Consider the following 22,099-nt stretch of genomic DNA (forward strand, 5'->3'; position numbering starts at 1 on the left):
AACACTGAATCACAAAAAAAAAGAAATACTCGCTTGTATTTAGAAGTACCGGACGAAGTGATTTTTGGGAAATATTTGAAAGGTAGCACGCTTTTGCCAATATATCAAAGAAGGCTACTGACTCGCTTTTAGTGTAAATTGGTCTATCTGCGTCCATACCTTCTAAATTAACTATTTCAAAGCGGCCCGAGAGAATAAGAAACTTTTTTATTCAGTTCTTGGTACCACTGGAGTATTATAAAATAAAATTCAGCACAAGATATCATTATCAACGTACCTCAGACGTACCTTACCTTACCTCCTTTGATTATCGTGCTAAAGAACTACAACTGTGTTTCTGTGTTGAAGCCTAAAATCCTTCCCCATGATGTTTGTGTCAAATAGCTCAAGAAATTCGGTCACTGGCAGCTGGTGTATGTTTATTTTGCCTAATGAAATTCCAAAATGCAGAAAACAATCAACTTAAGGTTTCAAATTGATAACAAAGTACTATGGAGAATAAAATACGCGTGCTTGCTCTACATCAGGCATCACCGTTACAACAGCAGCAGAAGTAGCGATGAAACAGACTTTTAATCGAATTCGCTAATGCATCATTTGAACAAAAATAACGCGGGATAATAGAATTGTCAGTTTTGTCTTCATTTTCACGACGGCTTACGCTTCCATCGTTTATGTTTTGTTTTTCTTTTTCATTTGCCCTAATTAGCCTACAAAGCAAATCATTATTTCTATATAGCTTTTGCTTGCGAATCAGTGCATTATCGCCATACAGGGATTTTAGATTATCTTCTGATTATGCTGTTTCATCAGCACTGTACGGGACGACAGGAAGTGAGGGGGGGGGGGGGGGGGGGGGGGAGCCAGAGAGTTAGGGAGGAGGGCAAAGAAGTTGTGGGGGAGAAGGGTAGGGAAGTCTAGGGGGGGGACAGAGGGGCAGAAAGTGAGGGAGACGAGAAAAAGTCAGGATGAGAGAGCAGTGAGAGGAGGGGCAGAGAAGTGAGGGGAGACGACAGATGTGAGGAGGGCGACAGAACGCCTGGGAGGAAGGCAAAGAAGTGAAGTGGGGCAAAGACGTAAGGGGACGGATTATGTCAGGGGGGGCACGACAACGGTGAGGGGAGACGACAGATGTGAGGAGGGCGACAGAACGCCTGGGAGGAAGGCAAAGAAGTGAAGTGGGGCAAAGACGTAAGGGGACGGATTATGTCAGGGGGGGGGCACGACAACGGTGAGGGGAGACGACAAATGTGAGGAGGGCGACAGAACGCCTAGGAGGAAGGCAAAGAAGTAGAGTGGGGCAAAGACGTAAGGGGACGGAGTATGTCAGGGGGGGGGGGCACGACAACGGTGAGGGGAGACGACAGATGTGAGGAGGGCGACAGAACGCCTGAGAGGAAGGCAAAGAAGTGAAGTGGGGCAAAGACGTAAGGGGACGGAGTATGTCAGGGGGGGGGGCACGACAACGGTGAGGGGAGACGACAGATGTGAGGAGGGCGACAGAACGCCTGGGAGGAAGGCAAAGAAGTGAAGTGGGGCAAAGACGTAAGGGGACGGATTATGTCAGGGGGGCACGACAACGGTGAGGGGAGACGACAGATGTGAGGAGGGCGACAGAACGCCTGGGAGGAAGGCAAAGAAGTGAAGTGGGGCAAAGACGTAAGGGGACGGATTATGTCAGGGGGGCACGACAACGGTGAGGGGAGACGACAGATGTGAGGAGGGCGACAGAACGCCTGGGAGGAAGGCAAAGAAGTGAAGTGGGGCAAAGACGTAAGGGGACGGATTATGTCAGGGGGGCACGACAACGGTGAGGGGAGACGACAGAAAAGTGAGGGAGGTGGTCAGAACAGGGCTCGTATGGAACAAAGATTCCAATAAATTATCTGTATCAAGCAAAAAAGAAATCTACTGTCAACAAGCACGTTTGCTCTCGCTTCTTAAAAACTGGTTAAAACAAGTAAATTAATCGCAAAACTCCAACCAACCAGCACCTCCCGCGGCATTCAATGACGCGTCCGTCACTATTCGTACAGAAGGGTTTCCAAAATCGAATGAAAAATAACAACGCCTTGAAAAGGGGGCGTTTTTTCCTTTGATTAAGTGTTCTTTAAAGCAAAACATGACAAAAAGTAGTTATCGAATTAAAAAAAAAATTACGTGCTGCAAACTTGTGTTATAGAAATAATTGATTTACAGCCAAGCTGGTGACAAGAATGCCCCAAGAAACAACGAACTTTTGAGATAACGAGAAAGGTAGCCCTTCGCAAAACAACTGATTGGCATCTTGCTATGATTGACTTTTGCTGTAGCAAGAACAATAACGATATTGTACTCTTTAATGAGCCCCTCTAGGCATAAGCTCCCCTTCGTCTTTACTTCTTTTGATCTCTCCGCTTTAGACTCCTTCTCTTCCGAGAGACACAAGGGAAGCAATGAAGAGAAAGTGTGCCATAAAGTTTATCACACCCTTTAAAGAGGTCTGTCATTCTTCAATACGTCTAAAAATTACGGTACGCAAACAGATAGAGAAAACAAAATGGTTATGGAGGAAATAATAGTGTTCAAAATAACCTTATATATTGTTGCTATCGCTTATTTATACGCACCACAATTCAAGAACATCAATAAGAACATTCGTATTACAACGCTCCATCACATTGAATAAACAAATTGAGTTAGGGGTCGACCATTTATCTTTTGAGGAAAATGGCCTTTCCGCCACTAGTCATCGGTTCCTTCGGGACCAGCCTCTCTCGACCTGCTCACAAGAGCTTTTGTTCGATATCAAAAGTATGTTGTGTTATGGTTGTCCTCTGCCTAAATGGTCTCAGGGAGACTTGGCGAGCATGGGTAAATGCCTGTGCCAGTAAAAAACGAGGGCTCCTGGAGTTTACTCGAAGAGGCTGTGACGAAAGACGAATAGGGGAGATTGTTGCCGGAAAATAGGAATGGGGGATGGTGTTTTTCTCAGTTAGATAGCAGCATTTGCCTAACAACAAAAGATAATAAAGGAGAGTGCAAAAGGCAAGCGGTAGGTGCCTGGGGTTGCGCCACTTAGGCTACACTTGCGGATGATCAAAACAGCCATCCGATTTCACATAGCATTTGAAATATTCCCAGAAGGGGGAGGGAGTAGCGGTTTTAGGTAACGAAGTAGTACTTCCTGTCGCCATCAGTAGGGTTAGGGTAGGGGTCAGTATCTAGTACACACTATATTGATGGCTAATGAAGTACCGACACCCGATAACACGTGCCATATGCTATTAAAGCACGAAATCATTTTCAAAACACAACAAGCATTAGCTATGAACATGGAAAATGGGATGATGTTTTGATAAGAAATTCCCATTTGAATCCATTAAAGACATTTATCAAAACTTATAGTAATTCAGCATTTCCTATTCTGTTTCTCTATGGAAAACTATTTATGTGTGCTTGTAGCTTATTTTTATTGTTGCTTGTGATTAAAATGACATCTTTTTCTGTTCTTTTATTCCCAATTTCGCCAAGTGTTCTTGCACTACTATTATGACTATTTCGTTTCGTAGGTCTTTGTGATTTCTTCTAGAACATCGCGTCTTACAAAACGAGTCCCGAACATCCCCCGCAAACCCCGCATATGCAGGTATGTTTAGAGTTTACAATCGGGAATACTTATATCAGTTGTACCTTTTTTCAGTGAAAGTATTATTGGATGACATGTTTATAGTATGCGGTTGTGTTTTATGGTTATTGTCTTTATCAGAGCTTTCTCTATTAAGTGCTACAGGGCATTAATAACCTCAATTAAAAAGCAGGTCAAAAAGCTCGTGAAATCGTTCCACAAGGCGATCTCTTCTAGTACTCTAATTTTTGTTTTTTCGCATAAAATCTAGCTTAGAGTTTGTGGTAAAAATAGCAATCATGAACCACACGCGACGCGAGAAAACACGAGACATTTGGATTAGAAAAGCTTAACAATGTTATGAATCTACTGGCACTAAGAGAAACACAAACACCACTTCGCACCATATGGACACGACAAGTTAAAATGGCTGATAATATCATCGCCATCTAAAGCGAGAAAAACGTGTTATTTTTTAGGATAAAAGTCATTGCCTGGTTTTTCTTAATATATATTTTATCATTGACGAAAAATTCTTAGCCGGAAGCTAAAAAAAGCCTGGATGTATTAAAGCAATGTCGCGGCGTTCAAACAGTCAAAGACTTTGACTCCGTTGTCGGTAAAGTTGCTCTATTCAGTAGTGTTACTGCATTGAGTATCACGTTAATAGTAACAAGAAAACACAACTTGGTACTTACGAATATGCGAAGTTGGGAGCAATATCAAGCGTCATTTGTCCATATACGATATTCTACAGACGTGTACTCGTTCATGACGTAAAGCACTACGCAAAACGCATCCGCATTAACCGTCTAACACTGCAATGAAATCTTTTCAATCAAGACGCGAAAACTGGTAGAGCCAATCAGATATCTTGTTGGGTATTACTGGAGAAGCCATTAGAACATACAATTACACTTCAGTACGACATGACACGACGTTGGCTTCTGCTTGTTTTGACCAAGATATCAGCGACACATAAGCTTCGGCGTGTTTTGCCACTTAAAGCGCGCGCCACACAGATTCACAATTACAATACCGGCATTAGCTACGCAGGAAAACAGAAAAGTCAGGTGAAAGAACTACTCTTCTCATCACAGGGAGTCTTGAATTCCGTCCTTATTAAGTTACGCCTAAAGGCTCTGTGTCTAGCGTCGCGCGTGTTTTGCGGCATTATATGTGCTCTACTTACATTTTTACCTGTTTTTAGCTAAAGGACCTCCCCGCAAGCTCATGTTAAGAACATCCATCAAAGTGGAGCGGTCTTTTACCCTACTAATATTCCACTTGTTAATTCAGGAGAAAGAGAGGGTGCGTAGCGATTGAGTACTTTACATGAAGTGGGCGTACCCGTCACATGGAAAACAAAATAGCGCCCCCGAGTCACGTGTATACAGCTCACACAGTTATAATCTTCATGATTAACGGCGTCGTCAGGAAGCTTAGAGATCTGCGAGATTAACACAAGTCATTTCCTTGTTTGTATGTTTTTATTCAAGTTAAAGGAACACCACACAGGCGCGTATAGTTTTGACTCATATGATAGCTCTAAGCTTTTAGAACTAGCTTTAATTCGCAGAGGTTTTGCGCTCATTGTGTTTAGCATCGGCACCCCACGTATTCGGGTGCGCGTATACCCACTGCTTTCCGTGTCCGCGTGATTGATTGCGCGGTAATGATAGGTTTTATCGCCTCGCTATGGGCTGATCTTTGCTGTATGTGGGGTAAGTTATATGGGCAAGAAATCTTACACTGTGCTGCGTTGCCGATAATTTATACACCAATTTCAAAAAAGGTTTCACTCGGTTAATCTATGACTCGTAACCCGCAGTGCTTCATGGGTATCAAGTAAATAAGTAAACTTAGCCTAAATAAAAACAGACACAGGTTTAGAAAGCTTTAACATTCTTGTTTATGTATCTCTTAACGTTCACACGGATTCCAGAAATCAGGATTCAGCCAATTATACGTTACCTGCGACCCACTGCAGGCTATGATACATAGATTGGCGGGTTCAACCTTAAAAATAGGTGTATAAACTGGCAACTGTATTCTTGTTTCACGATGTTAGTCAAATCTGTGCGCTGTCTGCCTGGTGAAGTCTGTTTAGTGTACGGTGTCAGTTTTGTACGCCTGTACAGTGCGCTATATCTGTCTTTTGAACTTAGTTCAGTGCGCGCTGGATAATTTTTATGTCTGTGCAGGTGCACAGAATCTCTACATATTTGGTTGTCTATCTGGTGAAGTCTGTACAGTGCGCGCTGTCTATCTGGTGAAGTCTGTACAGTGCGCGCTGTCTGTCTATCTGGTGAAGTCTGCACAGTGCCCGCTGTCTATCTGGTGAAGTCTGTACAGTGCGCGCTGTCTGTCTATCTGGTGAAGTCTGCACAGTGCGCGCTGTCTGTCTATCTGGTGAAGTCTGTACAGTGCGCGCTGTCTGTCTGGTGAAGTCTGTACAGTGCCCGCAGTCTATCTGGTGAAGTCTGTACAGTGCCCGCTGTCTATCTGGCGAAGTCTGCACAGTGCGCGCTGTCTATCTGGTGAAGTCTGCACAGTGCGCGCTGTCTGTCTATCTGGTGAAGTCTGTACAGTGCGCGCTGTCTGTCTATCTGGTGAAGTCTGTACAGTGCGCGCTGTCTGTCTATCTGGTGAAGTCTGCACAGTGCGCGCTGTCTGTCTATCTGGTGAAGTCTGTACAGTGCGCGCTGTCTGTCTATCTGGTGAAGTCTGTACAGTGCCCGCAGTCTATCTGGTGAAGTCTGTACAGTGCGCGCTGTCTGTCTATCTGGTGAAGTCTGCACAGTGCCCGCTGTCTATCTGGTGAAGTCTGCACAGTGCGCGCTGTCTGTCTATCTGGTGAAGTTTGCACAGTGCGCCCTGTCTGTCTATCTGGTGAAGTCTGTACAGTGCCCGCTGTCTATCTGGTGAAGTCTGTACAATGCGCGCTGTCTGTCTATCTGGTGAGGTCTGTACAGTGCGCGCTGTCTATCTGGTGAAGTCTTCACAGTGCCCGCTGTCTGTCTATCTGGTGAAGTCTGCACAGTGCGCGCTGTTTGTCTATCTGGTGAAGTCTGTACAGTGCCCGCTGTCTGTCTATCTGGTGAAGTTTGCACAGTGCGCGCTGTTTGTCTATCTGGTGAAGTCTGTACAGTGCGCGCTGTCTATCTGGTGAAGTCTGCACAGTGCGCGCTGTCTGTCTATCTGGTGAAGTCTGCACAGTGCGCGCTGTCTGTCTATCTGGTGAAGTCTGTACAGTGCCCGCTGTCTATCTGGGAAAGTCTGTCAATACACCAAAAACTGGTATTCGACTCTGCATAGTCGAATACCGGTTTTTGGTGTATTGTATTTATTCTTCTGGTTTACGAACACGAATATTTTGGCCTTGTATTGGTTGGGAAAGTCTTACAGTACACCTTGTCTGTCTGTTGAAATCTAGACAGTACGCGCTGTCTGCCTGGGGAAGTCTGTACAATGTACCTTGTTTGTCTTGGGAAGTGTTTGCAGTGCGCACGATACAATATTTAATTTAGTGTCTATTACGTCAGGAGTGGTTTTCCAATCGCCTGAGCTCGAAGAACTCATGATACCCTCCAGAACACTACTCACCCGAGCTGACTTACCCATCGCATAATGATGCTATGTATAGAAAGAAAGGAGAATTCACACGCAGGTGCTGCATTGACAGCTAAGTAGAATGCTGGTTTTTCGCGGAACTCAGAGACGGAATTAGCAGTTTTGGCAGAATTATGTGATATTAGGTATAAAAGAGTTATGTATATACAACGAATTATATGGTTGTGTAACATTTCAAACTGAAGAGCGCAAATTGTGCTGAGAGGACCGGGTTACAAATACGTTAGAGATATAAGTAGCCTGTTGCATCCCATACGATAGAAGAGCTTGAATCATCCGTAATAGTGTCCTTAGGTTATAGCAGTTGCATTTTTTCTGTCCTTTTGGGTCTTGGTACCCAGAGTAGCAGTGGGAGCAGTATTCCAGGTGCAGGAGTACATACGTCTAGTAGAGCGACACCATCTACACTGACTGGTGAAGTCTGTGCAGCGAACGTCTGACTGGTGAAATATGTACAGTGTGCTTTGTCTGGTGAAGTCTGTACAGCGAACGTAGTATGTCTGGTAAAATCTGTACAGTGCGCTCTGTCTGTCTATCTGGTGAAGTCTGTACAGTGCGCGCTGTCTGTCTATCTGGTGAAGTCTGTACAGTGCGCGCTGTCTGTCTATCTGGTGAAGTCTGTATACAGTGCGCGCTGTCTGTCTATCTGGTGAAGTCTGTACAGTGCGCGCTGTCTGTCTATCTGGCGAAGTATGTAGAGTGCGCGCTGTCTGTCTGGTGAAGTCTGTACAGTGCGCGCTGTCTGTCTATCTGGTGAAGTCTGTACAGTGCGCGCTGTCTGTCTATCTGGTGAAGTCTGTACAGTGCGCGCTGTCTGTCTATCTGGCAAAGTCTGTACAATGTATATTTTGTGAAGTCTTTAAAGTTAGTGCTTCTAGTTATTAAGTACCTGCTTTGAAAACAACTAACATAAAACGACAGATATGCTCTTTTAATCCTAATGGTGATTCAAGCTCGAAAACACTTATTAGATCGTGATATTTAAAAAGGGATATTTCCTCTACAAAAAAAACTTAATGCACCAAGTATCGCAGGAAAATCGCGTGTAAGATTTTTAAAAGGTAGAACATTTATTGACCGTCTAGACGGTCAATAAATGAAGCATTTGCTATACCTGTGAATGCGCACGTAATCTTCATGTTTTTCTTTTGTCCTTTAGTCCTTTAGAATATGCTTTCTTTTTTCCTATAGAATATGCGCGATATATAATTTTCGTGTAAATCTCTTGAAGCCAAAAACAGGTGCATTTTTGCCAGCCTCGCTACCATGAATTACTGACCGGAGACTGGGGCGAGCTTCAATTTGGCGCCATATTTGTTGATTTCCAATCACTTGTTCTTGGCGATCATTCATTCGTTTGTTGTTGCTGTTGTTTTGTGGTTAGAATGGAGGGGAGTAATCTCACAGATGAAGTTGTGTCTATGGTTGACGTGCTTCAGGAGGATAATGAATTAGAGGAAGAAGCGAATGCTGTGTTTGGAGATAGCGATGACCAGCAATGCACTTACGAAAAGGTACGAATTGGGCTGAAAGAAAACGAGATGAAACAGAAATGTTACAAGTATACTTTCCAGTTTATCAAGTCTTTGGTTCCACAAGCATGCTATTCTGTAAAAGGCTTATTGGTAGTCATATATATGTATGTTTATTGCTGAAAAAGAGCTGGTTCCTAAATGGCTATAGACTTAAACCTTGAGTGGTGGTTATTTTGAGGTTTTCTTCAGTAAACCATTGTACTTATATTACTTATATGTGATTGTAAACAATAGCAAAGGAGTAGTTTATCTGCTTTTTTTTAAGGGGCATTGCCACCAGCTTACTTCCGGAGGGGCGTCAGAAACCCCAACCAACAAGAGACAGAAGAATCTATTAGAATCAGCTCTATTAAACAAGCCATCCGCTCTTAAATATTAATCACACCCTAAAAGAAACTCCCTATAGACCCACTGCTTTTACAATTTTAAAATATTTTTCACGTTTTCTGTTAAAGATGATCTGAGATTGTTTCTTAATCAACCTGGAGTAAATTAGTGACATTGCAGCTTTAACATTATAGATTTATAAAATTTTAGGTTAAGGATTTGACATTGCCGCTTTAACATTATAGAAGGATAAAAAAATGAACATTTTAGGTTAATGACTTGTGGTGAACTATTTAGGGTTATGTTGGACGGCAGGCACTCTACGCCTGCAGCACTTGCAGCTGTCCGTCATCTGAGCCTGCAGGACTCTGTTTGGCCTGTAGCTTGACATGCCATGATGGACATGAGCTCTATGAGTTGTACACAAAAAGGTAAATTGAAACTATAAAAATTTGACAAAATACTTCCTAAGAATAATTGTCATTTTTTATCACAATGAATGTTAGTTTATTTTTAATTTTGTTATTTAGAGTCTTCTTTCTTACTTATAAACTACACTGCACTATATACAGGAAGAATTGTGGAGAGGGGCCAGAAAACAGACATGAGGTTCTGGCTAGGCTAACCTGAGACTACAATTTACAATATTAATAGCAAAATAGTATATAGGTTGATTTAAGCAGCTTTTACTCTTTAAGAGCTGCATTTTGACATGTTGTCTTCCAAGTACGGATCTAAATTTTGGTATAAGCTCCATAAGTGGCCCCAAGCAAACAGTTAGGGTTGGAAATAGCATTGTTGAACATTAGCAATTACTCTTAATTTTTCAGAAATTTCCGCTGTGACTGTGGCAATTCAAAATTTGAAGGATTCAACTGTAAACTCTTCCCAGTAAGTGATCGTCTGGCACATTCATTCATTTATTCGTTTATGCTGAATCACTCATTGGATTTTGGTACTTGTTTTTTTAGGACAAAGATGCTGTTAACAAGTCAAACATGTATAACCAGAACTTTACAGGCGTGTATTGTACCTGCCATAGGCCATACCCAGACCCAGAAGATGAAGTAGGTTTATCTATCCTGTCTCTCTGTTAACCTTTCTATCTACTGGGCCATAGAAGCCATAGATAGATTCAGGGGGGGGGGGCACAATACAGAAACATTAAGAAAATATTGGGGGGCACAGCCACGCCCCTACTGGTCATTTTCTTATAATTTTTAGAGATATTGGGGGGCACAGTCACGCCCCTATTGGTCATTTCCTTATAATTTTTGAAAATATTGAGGGAGGGGGAACACATGCCCCCAGTGCCCCACCCCCTGCTATAGCCCCGATCTAGCTGACTGTCTGTCTGTCTGCCCACCTCTGGCTGTCTGTTTTTCTCTTTGTTAATCCGTCTGGTTGTCTGTCTTTCTGTTGATGTGTCTCTTGTCATTTTCTATCTGCCTGTCTGCATCTGTCTGCCTTCCTGCCCTCATGCACATCCATTTGACTGGCTGACTTTCCTTCCATCTATCATACAATTTTGTCCATCTGGCTTACATCTGTCTGCAAGCAACTTAACACCTTTCAACTTTTTGCTTTCAGATCGAAGATGAGATGATCCAATGTATAGTTTGTGAAGATTGGTACCACTCAAGAGTAATTCTCTCATTCCTAATAGGGCTCCAGGATCTTAGGGAGTGTTCATTAAATACACCAAGGGGGAGGGAAGATATTGAGGGGCGGGGCTCTGAAAATTTAAAACCACAAAAAGCGGAAAAAGGGGGGGCTGCGGAAAAAAAGGCCTCTAAAGGGGGCTGCTCTGAATCTTTTAGGAGCCGTACTTTTATATTTGTACTGATACGATTTAGTTTGAAGCACAAATAATTAAACACTTTTGTCTTGCAGCTTACGGTATATTATCAGTTAACAGGAACAAATTGAAATAAACTTTGAAAGTTGTGAAGAAAAGATGTCAGATGAAGAAATGATAAACTTGACTGGACCATCAACTCGGACAAAGAGGGCAATTTCACAGTATTTATTTTTCCAGATTTACAGACTTTTTTGTTTATTAAGGTCGTAGGGGGGAGGGATTCTGAAAATTTTGGGGTTCTGAAAGGGGGGCACCGAAAAAAAAATGTTAACAATGAAAGGGGGGTCTGAAATTTTAAGGTGTCTTGAGTAAAAATCTTCCCTCCCCCCTCCCCTCGGTGTAATTAATGATCACTCCCTTTTTCGGTGATTTCAGAATACCATAAAAGCTCTACTATAAGGGCACTGAAGAGCCTGATTGGAGATAAATGAAGCTTTTTATTTACTGAATTACTGATTGAATTTGATTTAAACACCTTGTTATTGCATTCCAGCACCTGGGCTGTCTTCCACCCGCTAATGGTGATTACCAGGAGATGATTTGTGACAGCTGTATGGACAGGTGTACCTTTCTGCAAGCTTATCTTACTCTTTCAGGTCAGTGTTTTGATAAGCATGCCATAATTGCTTGAGTAAGCACCTCTTGAATAAGCACCTAACCTATAAGGAAAAAAACTAATAATAAGTAATAAGCACCTCCTTGATTAAGCGCACACCTAAACATGTTTTTGTAATTGATGACAAGGAATTGTGTGTAAGAAGGGAAGAAAGATAACTGGCATTATTATATTACATTATATTACATGCCACAACAATTTAATATTGAAATTTATTATGGTTCTGGGAGGTTTTTAAATCTTTGCATTTTGTTAAAAACACTTTTTTTATCTAGAGATTAAAAAGTTTGTGTAATAAGTGCCTCCTCTAAAGTGTGCATGGCCTGGAAGGTTAAAAATAAAATAAGCACCCAGGCATTTATGATTCTGTAAGAATGCCATAGGTTACCAGTATCACCCAAAGCTTGAGATGAGTTGCTTGTAATTATCAAAATATAAGCAACCTCATATTTTGTGCTTGTCTAGTACCAAGTTTGTCATCATTGGGTCCCAGTCAGCAAGTTATCACTAAAGAGGAGGTTAACGGCTCTATTGAAGTTGGACCATCGGACGAGAAACCTGCAACTAAAAATGACAAATTTAAAAAGGAAAAACAGGATCAGACATTTGAAAAAAACAGCAAAGAAAATTTAGATAAGGTACGATTCTATAACTTGTAACTTTAACATTATTGACTTTTACATTAAACTTGTATCTATTTGTTGTAATAATAATTAATTCAAGCTTTCATTTATGCCATAAAAAACAAAAGGTGTAATGTTATCCTTGTTGTAGATAAAAAAAAGGGAACAAGAGGATAACAATCCTGTCGCTGAGCCCCATTACAAAGATGCCCAAAGCTCCTCTGCGGGGAGTGACTCAATTCCTTCTGAGTCTCCCTGCAAGCTGGATCAACTGCAGTTAAATGTAACATCTGTAAAGCCTGGCGCCTCCTTTTGGAATGTCGGCTGGAGAGCACAGCTCTGCACTTGTACCAAGTGCAAAGTAAGATGTCAAGCTTACCGGTTATTGTGAGACAACCCGAGACAACAGTTCTTCCCATTTATGTTTCTTTATCATTTATGTTTCCATTCAGTCAATCTATAAACTCCTGCTTCTTTTTTCTTTTACAATTTTTTTGTGTGCATTAAAGTTGTGATATTTTAAGAATTGCACAAGTAAAGTGAAGCAAAGTCATGTAATATTTTAGTTGTTCATTTTTTAAATTTTCTAAACTTGATTTTGTTTTGTTTTGCAGACACTTTATAACACTCTGGGTGTGTCTTTCCTCACAAGTGAGCAAGACACTCTTGTAGCATACGAAGCACGTGGCCAGTCAGCAAGGCAGTCAGCGTATGAGAGCGGCATGCAGGCCCTTGGAGGCATGGGACGCATCAACCAGGTCGAGGCATTACATGGTAAGGGACGCCACTATCCACCTCAATGGAAATGGTATGATTGTTGGTTATATCATTGTGTGTGTGTTTTATTTCAATGTTCAATGCTGTGTTTGTGTTTTCATTTTTCAGAGTACAACAACATGAAAGATGAGCTAACAGATTTCCTAAGAGAGTTTGCTACTCAAGGAAAGGTAAAAGTGTTTCAAGGATTCCCCTACTTATAAATAGTTAACAAATCCTTGCCAGCAATCATTTTGTGATTTGATGGAAATACAAGGGTGAGAAAATATCCATTTTTATCAGCCTTGAGAGAAGCTTTTGGGATTTTCAGAAGCTTTTGAATCTGGTAACTAAAGTATAAAACATTTTTAGATTTGTTTAACTTTTTTTTAGTTATTTTGAGATTTTCATAATTAGTCTTTCAGTATGGGATGAAAGCAATAACAAACATTTGGCTGGCAAGGGCTTTTTCAAGATGATTGATAGAATATTGGAAAGAATGGGCTTAGGAAGTCTAAATTTCGTTTTGTTTTTACTCAAAGGTTGTCAAACCAGAGGACATTCAAGGATTCTTTGAGAGCATGCAAGCACGCAAGAGGCAGCGAGTAGGAACAGCTAACACAGTGCAGTATTCATGCAAGTAGCCTGGATTATGTGGTATGCGTGTAGGTTTTTTTTTTTTAATAATGCAAGCAGCCAGCGAACACAATGCAGTATTCGTACAAGTAGCCTAGGTAACACAGTGTAGTATATGTACTAGTAGCCTGGATTGTGTGGGATACCTGTGTATTAGACATCCAAAAAGTATTTGAAACAACATTAATTATCAGCTACTGCAGAAGCAATACAGGCAACAGAGATTGTCTGGTATGCCGGTGACGGTTTTTCAGTGTACCTGGCAGTTATCATGCAAGTAGCTTGTATGTTGCCTGTGCTTGTACTAAAGCTACCTGAATAGCGCTCAATCTACGTTTCTGCTTGCGTCTGTAGCTAATGAATATAATTCAAGGTAAAGCTATGAAAGCTCAGTGCGATTTTTAAACAATTTAAACAACCTTACTGAAACATTGCCTCATCGCCCCTTTGTGTTGCTACTGGAGAGTTTAGGGAATAAAACATTTATTTTTGCCTTTTTATCTGGTCTAATATTACAACTTACATTTGAGAAACAAAAATTTACATCCCAGAAAGGCAATCACATTAATACATAACTTTGTAGTATTTTTTTTTCTAATGATAAAGTTTTTATAAAGGTTTTCCAATAGGTATAAAAAATTATGTACATTTTTTCAGGTGAGTTGTTATTACAGTTAAGTGGTAATTGAAATTCACATTAAACTTGGCATAAATGCTCATAGCAGTGGTAGTCCAGCGGCCAATCCATCCTCAATGCTCATAGCAGTGGTAGTCTAGCGGCCAATCCATCCTCAATGCTCATAGCAGCGGTAGTCCGGCGGCCAATCCATCTTCAATGCCGCACTCATCGGTCCCACGACGAATCTTGAAGTAACCTGAGAACAAACAAACCAACGTAGCCCTGTTGCTTCAACTGAAATGCTGTCTGTCTGTCTGTCTGTCTGTCCTTCCCTCCGTCCGTCCGTCTGTCTTTTTCATCAGCCAGTCTGCCTATCCCTCCGTCTGTCCGTCTGTCTTTTTCATCAGCCTGTCTGCCTATCCCTCAGTCTGTCCGTCTGTCTTTTTCATCAGCCTGTCTGCCTATCCCTCCGTCCGTCCGTCTGTCTTTTTCATCAGCCTGTCTGCCTATCCCTCCGTCTGTTCGTCTGTCTTTTTCATCAGCCTGTCTGCCTATCCCTCCGTCTGTCCGTCTGTCTTTTTCATCAGCCTGTCTGCCTATCCCTCCGTCCGTCTGTCTTTTTCATCAGCCTGTCTGCCTATCCCTCCGTCTGTCCGTCTGTCTTTTTCATCAGCCTGTCTGCCTATCCCTCCGTCCGTCTGTCTTTTTCATCAGCCTGTCTGCCTATCCCTCCGTCCGTCCGTCTGTCTTTTTCATCAGCCTGTCTGCCTATCCCTCCGTCTGTTCGTCTGTCTTTTTCATCAGCCTGTCTGCCTATCCCTCCGTCTGTCCGTCTGTCTTTTTCATCAGCCTGTCTGCCTATCCCTCCGTCCGTCTGTCTTTTTCATCAGCCTGTCTGCCTATCCCTCCGTCCGTCCGTCTGTCTTTTTCATCAGCCTGTCTGCCTATCCCTCCGTCTGTCCGTCTGTCTTTTTCATCAGCCTGTCTGTCCTTCCCTCCGTCCGTCCGTCCGTCTGTCTTTTTCATCAGCCTGTCTGCCTATCCCTCCGTCTGTCCGTCTGTCTTTTTCATCAGCCTGTCTGTCCTTCCCTCCGTCCGTCCGTCCGTCTGTCTTTTTCATCAGCCTGTCTGCCTATCCCTCCGTCCGTCCGTCTGTCTTTTTCATCAGCCTGTCTGCCTATCCCTCCGTCCGTCCGTCTGTCTTTTTCATCAGCCTGTCTGCCTATCCCTCCGTCCGTCCGTCTGTCTTTTTCATCAGCCTGTCTGCCTATCCCTCCGTCCGTCCGTCTGTCTTTTTCATCAGCCTGTCTGCCTATCCCTCCGTCCCCCCGTCTGTCTTTTTCATCAGCCTGTCTGCCTATCCCTCCGTCCGTCCGTCTGTCTTTTTCATCAGCCTGTCTGCCTATCCCTCCGTCCGTCTGTCTTTTTCATCAGCCTGTCTGCCTATCCCTCCGTCCGTCCGTCTGTCTTTTTCATCAGCCTGTCTGCCTATCCCTCCGTCCGTCCGTCTGTCTTTTTCATCAGCCTGTCTGCCTATCCCTCCGTCCGTCCGTCTGTCTTTTTCATCGGCCTGTCTGTCCTTCCCTCCGTCCGTCCGTCTGTCTTTTTCATCAGCCTGTCTGCCTATCCCTCCGTCTGTCCGTCTGTCTTTTTCATCAGCCTGTCTGCCTATCCCTCCGTCCGTCCGTCTGTCTTTTTCATCAGCCTGTCTGCCTATCCCTCCGTCTGTTCGTCCGCTTGCTGTGTCCTCCTGTCTTTCCGAACATCTGTCAGCTTTTCTGTCTGATTGTCGTGTCTGTCGGTATGTCATGTCTACTTGTCTGTCCGTCTATTTTCCATACCTTGTATTCCCCAATTAGCACCCCAGGAATTAGCACAAAGCTACAACAAAAGAAAGCTTTCTGTTAGCAGCATTTTTCCAGAGTTCTCATGACCGTCCAAGCTTGCACTCTGGTGAACTCTCATCCACTTTGAATATGTTCAAATGAGAGCTGTCGCCAGTTGACCGCGTCATAAGAGTTTATGGGAGTATTTCGGTAAGCTTTTTTATAGAAATGTACAAATTAACACTCATCAACTCTCGAAGACCGTTTGATCGTAACCCTTCGAGAGCTAGAAAGAGTGGATCTCTCATCATCTCTGATCGAGGCTTTACTATAGATCCATGATAACTGTTTGACCTACCCAGTAGTCGACGTTGTCTTCTGTTCCCCATCTGTAAAACAATGATGATTACATACAGATCCAGCATCTTATTGTACAAGAAGTCTATAAGGCACGGTTGTTTGTTGTGATGAAGATGGTGAGAATCCTAATGACGGATGTGATTCTGGTTGTTAGAATTATAATGATTGTTGTAATTATGATAAACGTGGTTGTGATAATGGAGTTGGTGGTGGTGATAATGATGATCGTGTTTTTAAAAAACTATGACAAGGATGTTGCATTGCAATGCACGTTAACGTGCATTGGCGGTTTAGGGAAGAAAACCAATTATAACCAGGGTTGCGAAAAAACTTGTTTTTGGTATGCTAATTGCTGAATTTCTTAAAGCTTGTGTTTGTGGACACGGTAGCGCGCTTCGCACTATAACACTTTGTATTGGTGGCCACGGTAGCGCGCGTCGCATTTTAACACTTTGTATTGGTGGCCATGGTAGCGCACGTCGCATTATAACACTTTGTATTGGTGGCCACGGTAGCGCGCGTCGCATTATAACACTTTGTATTGGTGGCCACGGTAGCGCGCGTCGCATTATAACACTTTGTATTGGTGGCTACGGTAGCGTGCGTCGCACTATAACACTTTGTATTGGTGGCCATGGTAGCGCACGCCGCATTATAACACTTTGTATTGGTGGCTACGGTAGCGCGCGTCGCATTATAACACTTTGAATTGGTGGCCACGGTAGCGCGCGTCGCAATATAGTGATAGATTAGTGTGACGGCGGTAATTATTTATGATGGGGATTGTAAAGGTGAGGATTCTGATGGAAAAGATGATGAGGGTGCTTAAGGGTGTCCTCACCCCAGTATTTTGATGGCATGTCCACCGAGCTGTTTGCCTGTCGCGTGCACATAAATTCCCGATCGATAGGCGTAGAAATCCTGGAAGATGGTGAAGTCGGCTGGGAACACAAAACACACGCGAGTGACAAGATCAGGCAACTTAGACGGCAGCCCTTCACGGCTAGGAACACACACGCAAGTAATATAATCAGGCAACTTAGATGGCCAAACTTCACGGCTAGGAACACAAAACAAACAAACTAACTTACTAATAATTAACAAACATCAACAGTTTGGCTTCACCTTCAACTGGACCGTTGTTCATGATGTCCGTTTGAATGGCTTCAACCTGAAAGAAAGGTTTTGTTACTGGGATAATTAGAGTATCCCAAGTGAACCCTGCGCGCAGCGTCTAGTTAAGCCTCTCTCCTTGTACATATTTTTCAAGGCCTTCCTCAGCTATCAAGGCAAAATATACCCACAGTTCCTTTACCAAGCTTTTCCCAGTGGCGTAGTAGATAAATGTGACTGATACCGTCCCCGGCTGATGTAGCTTCCCTGTGGCGTTATATAACGTACGTTACAAGCGGGCTTGCTGTGGCGAAATCTGGGTTTTGTCCTCCCGGATACTAATGATTCCCTGTGTTGTTGTTGTTGTCATACGTACGTCTCTAACGTGGATGCTACGGTTCCCCTGTGGGATGTCATGTTTTTTTAGCGTAAGGTTTGTAGACGTTCTAAGCGTGGCAAAATTTTGGTATATCGTTCCCCGAAGCTACGGTTTCCCTGTGGTGTTACCTACGTTTCTAGCGTGATGTTTGTAAGATCTCTGTTTATCGTTCCCGGATGCTACGGTTTCCCTGTGGTGTTATATTACGTACGTTTTTAGCGGGAAGCTTGTAGGCGCTCTTCGCGTGGTAGAATCTCGCCTTGACCCCCGGTTGCCACGGGCAGTCTGTGGTGTTTGCTGTCAGCCTGCATGTGTACTGCTTAGCATAGTACGGCCCATAACATTGCTCCGTCAATAGACTGCAAGAAACCACGAGTCAGAGTGTTATGTTGTGTGATAACAAGGGAAGCCTGCATTTGTGCTTCAAATATCAGCGGAGTAAGACGCGCGCGCATGTACCCTGTCTTGACCATGTAGTTCCAGGCGTTGATTGGCCAACCTCCCGAACAGCCGCTATTATCTAGGTCACAGTCCACCAACTGCTGCGCGGACAAAGTCACGTAGATCTGGTTCTTGGAAGCGATGGCGAAACGATCCGAAAGAACCTCTGGCAAAACGAATACGGGCAAAATTATTGCAAAGGATAAGCAGTCTGACTCCCCTCGCGGTTTGGTAGCCGCAAATTCGCGAATGTCGTACATGAATTAAGGAAGTTCGATAATAAAAACTGAATGTTCACAAACATGGTTCTAGTCTTACCTGAAGCACCAAATGCCCAGCAACTACCGCATTGACCCTGCAAAATATGACACGATTTGACGAGGAGGTTGACTTATAGGGCACTTAAGGGTGTACTGACATCTGTTGCTAAGGAAAATTAAATATAGCATAAAAGCCTCGAAAAAAGTCACAAGGGTCTGGTGTTTGCCAAGTTGACCACCAAAAGTATTCTGATTATTATGACGTCATACCATGACGTCATCACGTGACGTCATTGATACAGAAAAAAGCAAATAATTCGAATAATCAGGTCGAAAATATGTTTTAAATGCGTTTTAAGAATCTTGAGAGATGGGCGTATTCAGCCAAGCATGCGTTTTAAAAATTGTTGAGAAATTATTTTTTTACAAATTTTCAAAGGTCCTGAAATCCAGAATAATTGATATAATTCTAGTTTCCGCTAGAATAACGATAAATCCATGCTTGGCTCTATAGAAAAGATTTTAATAAAAAGGAATACTGGAAAAATATCGCGTTTTTAAATGATTTGGCGACAATAAAAGCTTTCTTATAGAAAACGCCGAACCGGAAGTGAAGCAAAGCCCGCGCGATTGCCCGCGCGTGCGCAGTAACCACTTTTGTATTTGATGGTTATCCACGTGCTCGGATTCCAAATGAAGTATTGGGACAAATTGGGTATGAAATTACCATTGCTTCTCACTGAGATGGTATAAACCCATACAGCCAAGACAGTTCAAATAATCCTTAAAATACTGCCCGCAAACCAAGAAGACAATTGCGAGGAAATTACATAAGTATGCCCTTTCTCTGGCAGTACCATCAATTGTGTTTTCATCAGAGACACAAGTTTGACCCCCACATTGTTTACATTTGAATGTTATAGAAACTTTGCCCCTGGTCTCCCCTACCACTGCAGCTTCCTTACGGTTAATTAGCGCGTTACAATGTTCGCAGTGTGCATTATTTGCTATCAGGTTGAGGGTTTGTTTATTTGTAAGGACATAATTTTCGGGCGTTATTTTTAGAGTGTTGTCGGTGAGGTTTTTCGTTTGATGAGCAGCCTGTTCGTATATATTATCGACCCGTTCGTGGCACCCCTTCGCGGTCTGCTCTGTTCCCTCTCGGGATAATTTAGTCTCCACACCAAGGTCCTCAAATATTTGAGCTAAATCGATCCGGCTGTGAAATTCAGAAAGATCGGCAAGATTGGGCGAAACCGGCGTTGTTTTGAGGAATTCCCCCGAGTCGACTTCCGGTATTTTTCCTATTACTAAATCTGTGTCTGTGTTTCTTTGTCTTTGAATTTCTCCTTCTAAGCTGGCGCTAGCACCGCAAATATTTACTTGACAGCCGAAATTTTTTGTAAACGTAGCCCGAGACGTATTTTCGGAAACATTTTCGTTTGTTTTTCTCTCACGTTGTTTTGCAGCAAGCCTTGCTTGCAACGGCATCGCTTGGCAACACTAATGTCAGTACACCCTTAAGACAACCTCCTCTTGGGAACAAAAACAGAAACAAATCACGCAACAAACCTTATGAGAACAAACGTTGGATTGTAGGACACCATATAAACAGAGTGGAAACTCATTAACTTATAGAAATGAGTAAAAAGAAACAAATCACGCAACAAACCTTATGAGAACAAACGTTGGATTGTAGGACACCATAAACAGAGTGGAAACTCTCTAATTTATAGAAATGAGTGAAAAAAATTAAGTGCTCGCCAGTCTTGAATATATTTTTATAATCGCCTACTTCCTGCGGGGAAAACTTTCACCCTAAGCTGTACAGGTGCTCAAACACGTGACTACCTGGTTTCTGATTGGATGAATGGACCCAGGCCATTGCTTACGCGCGTCGAAATTCTCTGGAATATTCTCGGCGACCCTGACCTCGATCTCCGGAGGAAGACTCCCCTCAGGCCAGGCCCCGCGACTCCCCAGCATGCTTTTCGCGCTCTCAAAAGTTAGGTTCTCAAACTGGGGGTAAAGCGTCGCCTCCCATCTTCAAGGAAAAAAAACAAACAATGATTTTCAACGCCCCCCTTAAATTATGTATGACGCATGAAGTGTTGTGACGTGAAATTCTTTTCGTGGTTTTTCTCCGCGAGTTGGAAAGGTAAAAACACTCGAAAACTGACGAGTGTATTATAAACAATCGATAAAAATCGACGATAGATGATTGTTTTTATGGATTTAATTTAAAAATCCTTAAAAATCGACTGCCTTTAAAAAAAAGTTAACGATTTTTATCGATTTCTCATAAAGCAAAATAAGATTATCAACTTGAGCTTGTTTAATTGTTTCCAATGCTAAAGGTTGTTTAGTCTGCAATGCAGGCGTTTGCCTGGTGTTTTTTTTTTAAATATTATTATTATTATCTCCTTTCCCGCCCCCTTCGCTCGTTTCTCATTTTTGCTCAAAATGCAAGATTTTATATTGAAAAATTCCTGAGGGGTGGGGGGGGGGTATGGATATTTTCTGGAACTACACATTGCAGTTGTTCTTTGTTCTCATGTCTACTTTGTCATTTGTTAGTTTGCCTTTTTGGCCCTCTTTCGTGGATAAAAACGTTTTTCTAAGCTTCCGATAAATCGATTTATTTATTTATCGATTTTTGGCACTCTTATTTCCCCTGAAGATTTTTAACGATTTCACGGATAAATCGTTTTTTAAATGATATCGATTTTTTAACAATTGACTAAACCGGGTATATATATATAGTTCGACCGTTGCTTATATATATATCAATTTTCTGGGGTATAAAATCCTGGTTCCATGACCGGCATTAGATTATTTCCGTGTCCTAATCTATCAGGCGTGACCGAAATAATCAAAATTATAAAACAGATTATAGATTTATGGTATTTCCTAATGTCTTAACCGCTAGATATACCAAACAATTCTGCAACACCAGAGATACAGTATTTTCTCATGACAAATAATTGCGATGGACAATGCCCTTGTTTGTTAACCAAGATCCATTTTTTCCAGTTATCAAAAGTTATTCTTATGCGTCAGAAATAATCAAGGACCTCAAAATTGCAGTCTTAAACAGGGTAAACCCCACTTACCCTACATTTAGCGTGTTGATCTTATCCACGAGATCTCGCGAGATGACTTTTTCTTTGCTGATAGGGATTCCGTCCCCAGATACTAACAACACAAGAAAGGCGGCAATAGCTAACATTTCCGCGGCAATGTTATTCGGCAGATCTGAGAACATATACAGCTTATGTCACAAGGATGCGAAACTTGCTTTAGAGTTGTTAACTTCGAGTGAAGCTTGCACGTGAGAGCACAAAGCTTCAGTCGTGGTTTCTAAAGTAAAATGATACGTTTACGGGGTAGATGTAAGCAGTTGAATGCTGGCAAACTCTTTGTGGTGAAAGCCGGCAGACTCGTGATTCATGTGGAAGTCTCGTGCCCGGCTTAGCGTGACGTGAAACAAACTTAAAAAGTAACGTA

At 42.5% G+C, this 22,099-nt stretch overlaps 2 protein-coding genes across 4 annotated transcripts; one reads left to right on the top strand and one right to left on the bottom strand.

Annotated features, from left to right (window-relative positions):
- The first annotated feature begins 2,402 nt into the window (after positions 1–2,402).
- On the top strand, positions 2,403–14,313 carry LOC5509699 (putative E3 ubiquitin-protein ligase UBR7). Of its 2 annotated transcripts, XM_032378630.2 has the most exons (13): positions 2,403–2,513; positions 3,552–3,628; positions 8,625–8,754; positions 9,400–9,533; positions 9,933–9,993; positions 10,074–10,169; positions 10,693–10,746; positions 11,457–11,559; positions 12,045–12,217; positions 12,354–12,563; positions 12,817–12,976; positions 13,088–13,149; positions 13,501–14,313. In XM_032378630.2, exons 1-13 carry the CDS (start codon positions 2,436–2,438, stop codon positions 13,600–13,602), a joined length of 1,440 nt encoding a protein of 479 aa, XP_032234521.2. In that variant the 5' UTR covers positions 2,403–2,435; the 3' UTR covers positions 13,603–14,313. The 2 variants fall into 2 exon arrangements, with proteins under 2 accessions (XP_032234521.2, XP_032234522.1); XM_032378631.2 differs by lacking the exons at positions 2,403–2,513; positions 3,552–3,628 and adding an exon at positions 4,921–5,331.
- On the bottom strand, positions 14,061–22,060 carry LOC5509723 (cathepsin B-like cysteine proteinase 4). Of its 2 annotated transcripts, XM_032378637.2 has the most exons (11): positions 21,706–22,060; positions 20,444–20,636; positions 18,651–18,687; positions 18,351–18,498; positions 18,103–18,250; positions 17,525–17,570; positions 17,241–17,340; positions 16,398–16,428; positions 16,055–16,094; positions 14,426–14,469; positions 14,061–14,384 (listed from the first exon to the last, which is right to left on the bottom strand). In XM_032378637.2, exons 1-11 carry the CDS (start codon positions 21,855–21,857, stop codon positions 14,352–14,354), a joined length of 972 nt encoding a protein of 323 aa, XP_032234528.1. In that variant the 5' UTR covers positions 21,858–22,060; the 3' UTR covers positions 14,061–14,351. The 2 variants fall into 2 exon arrangements, with proteins under 2 accessions (XP_032234528.1, XP_001630185.2); XM_001630135.3 differs by having other exon boundaries at positions 14,061–14,469; positions 21,706–22,058.
- Between the last annotated feature and the right edge of the window lie 39 nt (positions 22,061–22,099).

This window comes from Nematostella vectensis, chromosome 7, assembly GCF_932526225.1.
Source record: "Nematostella vectensis chromosome 7, jaNemVect1.1, whole genome shotgun sequence".
NCBI lineage: Eukaryota > Metazoa > Cnidaria > Anthozoa > Actiniaria > Edwardsiidae > Nematostella > Nematostella vectensis.